We start from the raw sequence: 5,383 nt of genomic DNA, 5'->3' as shown, positions 1-5,383 counted from the left end.
GCTTGTAAATTGCTTTTATTAAATTAGGAATTCGCATAAAATGTTTAAAATCCACTGTTATAGTGCATCATTATATCTTTGTAACCTGTTTTTAACTATTACTTCTGCTAAATAAAATAGTCAAAGTTTGAAATATTAAAGATTCAGGCAATCAGGTTGCAATGACATAGTGTTTAGAGTTTGTGAAAAGTGATCAGATTATTTACAATAGAAAAATGTGTAATTATGAAAAACAAAAATTTAAGTATATATCCTAATTTGAAGAAATAGTTTTTCCCTTTTAACATTTAGAGATAAAAGTAATATGTAAACATAAGATTTTGTACAACCAGCTCGATATTGTTTTTGAATAAAAAATAATAATCATTTTATTATTCCAGAGAATATTGCTTTATAGTGATGAATAAAGAGAAAAGTAATAATGACAGTATCATTAAACTTGTTTAACCCAAACTTTATAGAAATTGGTCTGCCTTGCTCAATGCTCATGTTTAGAATATTTTCAAGATTATCAAAATATTAAAAATCAACTGTAATAGTAATCTGATGTTAGTTCACTTCACGATCAATTACTACTACTTTAGAAAGAGAAATTGAGAAAAAAAAGTTTTGTATTTCTCTGATTAGCAACCGAATACATCTGCTTCTCATAAATTAGTACTAGAAGAGATACAACTCAGCCTAGGTGGTCAGAAAATCATACCAGTATTTTCGTAAATATACCTTTTCCTTATTCCTAGATTGAAGTATGTTTTATGTAAATTAATTTGAACTGACGCCGACAAAAACTGAAACAGGCAAAATAAAAGAGAAATTTTAGTATTACGAATCTTTCTGAGGGAAAATTATGTAATTTAAACATTTTTGTAAATGCAAGTGTAATTTCCATTTTTGTAACTGCAAATGGAGTTAGAACCCCTCCCCTCACTCCTATTGCAGCTCTGCTCCTTTTAGCTAAAATCATTAACACTCATTAGCACTTCTTCATTCAGGTTTAAATCCTTTTAGTTTAATTTATTCCATAAACTTTGTATATTTCAACTTTAGATAGATATCAAACATACTTTTATCTTTTTTTTTTAACAACAATAAACATTTTACATCTTTAATTCACTGCAACCTCAGAATATATAAATACTAAAGTTCGTTAATTTTGACAACACACCACCCAAACCAAAAGCTTTAAGATTAATATTTATCATAAATTATCAAAATAAAGTACAACACTCAATAAAAAGAATGCTGCAAAATTATTAAGTTTCTAAAAATCAAACTAAAAAACATGAATTATTCAAAACGGACCTCCTAAAGTTACGCGATGTAACCATATCACGGTTCTTTGGACTTCAGGGTCCCGTTTAGTACAGTCGTCGTTGCATATATCAATACAATAAAGAAGACTTTCAATTTCAAATTTGATTTATATCAAGCTGTTAAACAGCATTGATACACAAACACATAGAAGTCAAGAGAAACTATCAGTTAAAATAGCTTCATTTTGATTTCTTGTAAACTAAAAAAAATAAAAAAAAATAACTTGTTAACATCAAAACTTTCGTTAAAAGTTGTCATCGTTGTTTTGATATATAATCGCCTATAACTGTACTCATGAGGGTACATAAACTGGGCCCTAAGGTACTGAAGAACTATCAGGGAATTTAGCCAAAAGGATTCAAGGTCACAGATTCAGAGTTAATCGGGGAACCTAAACAATTTTATCTTTTTATTTTTTAATCCTAATTTTTTATCATTTTAGTTAGTAATAATCTTTGAAAAGCAAATTAATCAAAAGGTCCAAATTTCTCAAGTTGTCGTTTGAGACTTGGTGTTTGCCCGAGTAGTGAACTGCTTTCTCTTAAAATGATTAAAATATTTCCGTCCATAGATTTTTAAAAATATTAAACGTTAAAAAACTGCAAACTACTCAAATGCCAAACTCTAGATGGATAACTAGTAATAACCCTACCTAGCTGAGAGAGGTTATTAAACTGTTGTGTGATTGACAGTGTTCCACTCGGCTCTACTGTTAAAATCACCCAGATGGTATCCCTAAAATGCATTAAAATGCTTAATTTCGTTAGGAAACTTTTGCAAAAATATAAAATGAGTATGGCCCATAAAATAGGTATTTCAAAAATTGCAAAAGATTGCAAAAAGCTAAGTATGGCAGACCTAGAACTTACATTTGAAAGTTCTTTCTTAAAGGAGAAGATTCAAACAGTCCAAATAATATTGAAATTGAATTTTTATGTTCATCTATACCCCCTATGCCTAACCCCCCCCCCCCCACAACAACTCACTTACTTACACATAATAAACAGGTTTTATATAGACTTAAAGCTAAATTTCAACTTTCAACGATTAAATAATTTCGTTAATAAAATAAATGATTTCACAACGCTATCCTTAAAATCTTTCTATGAATTAAATATCAATTTTGAATCGGGGTTTCTCTAGAAAAATGACTTGCACATTTCTATTGCAGGAATTATCAGAATTAAACACTTTAAACCCTAGAAAAATGACAATATCTTCCACAGAATTGATCAGATAAAGGTTCCAAGAGTACGGCATTTCCATCTGTGCATGAAGGGTCATTTTAAATTATGCTTACAGAATTTCTGTATCTTTTCCTAACAAGCTTCGATAATAATATGGGGGGGGGGCTGGAGGTAGTTAAACAGTAAACATTCGAATCTGAATAAATTATTGACTCACCCAAAAAAATTTCCCGTCAAAGTTGACATTCTCCATTTACTCTGGTATATACCAGGATCCCTGGGGGACTCCATTATCACTGATATATCTAGGGAAAATAAAACATCAAAAAAGAATTTATAAATTTCCCCAATCAAAAAAATAAATAAAGCGAGAATTTCTCTATCCGAGCTACAACATTTTCCAATATCAAAATGGAATTAATGAGAGAAAATCTCAATCCTAATACAAAATATTCAAAAATTGACAAAGAAACACGCTCATTGTGCTATTTTGAATATGATTGCTATGTTAAAACCAAAAAATTCAGACTGTAAAACTAAATAAGGTGAGAGGTATAGGGTTTGTGTACACTTTCTTTGACGTATAACGTAAAACTAGCTTAACAGAACAATAACTAAGATAAAAAAGGTCGGAATATTTCTGGGCAGTGGGCAGGGTAGGAAGGCTGTTATGCTGAAATTATTGTTTACAGTTCATATCAGTCCTGACATGCCACATTCAGATAAAAACAAACTATTTCCCCCTTAACTTAGTTATGCACACATTGATGAATTCTTTTTTTGAGTCGATCACCCTGTGCGTACATTGTACATAAGTGTACAGTGTACAGTGTACATACCTGTAGATTTGTAAGGTTCTACTTGTTCCACATTTACGCGGTCAAGGTTTGAAAGCACTGCTCCATCTGTGTATCTAAAATAATGTTTAAAATCAGATTCAAAGACAAAGGTTGACACTAACAACTATAAGTCAATAATCCTTGTCGTAACTTTATGCACACTTTTCATTCGAATAATGAAAAATAAGTATGCATGCATTAAACCTACCTGAGAACACAGCCAGGTGACCTAAGTATGAAACCTACCTGAAGAACACCCCCAGGTGACTTGGACCAAAGTGTTTAACCTATCTGAGAACACACCCAGGTGGTCAAAGTATTAAACCTACCTGAGAAAACAGGCAGATGACCAAAGTTTTTGACTTACCTTAGCACTTAGCCATGTGTCAAACCTACCTGAGAACACAGCAAGGTGTTAATCCTACCTGAGAACACAGCCAGGTGCTAAACCTACCTGAGAACACAGCCAGGTGTTAAATCTACCTGAGAACATAGCCAGGTGTTAAAACTACCTGAGAACACAGCCAGGTGTTAAACCTACCTGGAAACACACCCAGGTGTTAAACCTACCTGAGAACACAGCCAGGTGTTAAACCTACCTTAGAACAGAGCCCGGTGTTAAACCTACCTTAGAACACAGCCCAGCGGCCAAATGTCTGGTCCAGGATTCTGAACTCTCCAGGTTTTGGTAAACTGTGTAGAGGGAGGAATACTCTCACCCTCTCCGACAGTAATATCACGCATAAACAGCATTCCTATATACAAATATTAATTCATATATACAAATATTAATTCCTATATACAAATATCTATTCCTGTATACAAATATCTATTCCAACATACAAATATCTATTTCTATATACCAATATCTATTCCTAAAATCAAATATCTATTCCTATGTATGAATATCTATTCCTATATACAAATATCTATTCTTATATATGAATATCTATTCTTATACAAAAATATCTATTCCTATATACAAATATCTATTCCTATATACATATATCTGTTCCTATGTATGAAAATCTATTCTTAGATACAAATATCTATTCCTCGATACAAATATCTATTCCTATATATAAATATCTATTCTTAGTTACAAATATCTGCACCTAGATACAAATATCTATTCTTAGATACAAATATCTATTCCTAGATACAAATATCTATTTTTAGAAACAAATATCTAGTCCTAAATAAAATATACAAATAACTTTGCTATCATCGATCCGCTACAAGACTTACATTTGGACTTATTCGAGGGATATAAAATAATTTTTAAGAGGAAATATTTGTTTGTGTAAAATAAAAAGTATAAAAAAGGTGGGAATAACAAGTTGATTTAAAATTTTTCATTTTCTCTGAAACCTTCAAAAATTATTTCCCTAAAGGGGAATTCTTCTTAATTTATAAAATATGCCCGTGTCTTATTTTAAAAAATTCATTTGAATTTTTTTTATGTCGTCTACTTATTCCACAGTTTTATGGGGATCACTATACCTGGAAGTCTTGAGTTTGCAGTCTCCAGGTCAAAATATGAGCAAACTGCAGCCTGGACGTTCCACTGGTTCATCTCCAGGTAGAACCTAGAGTAGGAACAAGTATTACCTCCCGCTAGAACCTAGAGTAGGGACAAGTATAATCTCCAGATAGAACCTATAATCTCCGGGTAGAACCTAGAGTAGGGATACGTATTATCTCCAGATAGAATCTATAATCTCCAGGTAGAACCTAGAGGAGGGAAAAGTATAAACTACAGGTGGAACCTAGAGTAGAAAGATTATTCAGTAAAAAACCAAGAGTTAAAATAATTTTTGTTTTAAAAAGATGAGACGAATATATTGACTAAGGATAAAGTACAAAGGGTAACGTAAGGAAATGAATTATCGCTGTAGGTAATAATTATCGATAATTAGTAAAATTTAAATAACTAGCCTTAGAGGGCGCTTCGCGCCCATTTTCTAAATTAATTGTGAACATGTTCTCTTTGTGTACATCGTAAAACAAAACAAAAATAATTCGCGGATTTTCACAAAAAAT

At 31.6% G+C, this 5,383-nt stretch overlaps 1 protein-coding gene across 1 annotated transcript in view; it reads right to left on the bottom strand.

The window, feature by feature from the left end:
* Window positions 1-1,527: 1,527 nt before the first annotated feature.
* The window catches only part of LOC111714911 (uncharacterized protein C6orf106 homolog), a gene marked incomplete in the record, with an annotated part of 4,180 nt that continues 324 nt past the window's right edge, over window positions 1,528-5,383 (bottom strand). The window contains 6 exon segments of the mRNA XM_023490145.1: window positions 1,528-1,705; window positions 1,967-2,049; window positions 2,719-2,806; window positions 3,341-3,414; window positions 3,969-4,095; window positions 4,844-4,929. Coding sequence (XP_023345913.1) covers window positions 1,659-1,705; window positions 1,967-2,049; window positions 2,719-2,806; window positions 3,341-3,414; window positions 3,969-4,095; window positions 4,844-4,929 — 505 coding nt within the window.

The sequence above is a fragment of the Eurytemora carolleeae genome, unplaced genomic scaffold (genome assembly GCF_000591075.1).
Source record: "Eurytemora carolleeae unplaced genomic scaffold, Eaff_2.0 scaffold1653, whole genome shotgun sequence".
NCBI classification, from domain to species: domain Eukaryota; kingdom Metazoa; phylum Arthropoda; class Copepoda; order Calanoida; family Temoridae; genus Eurytemora; species Eurytemora carolleeae.
This window is presented reverse-complemented; position numbering and strand designations above follow the sequence as displayed.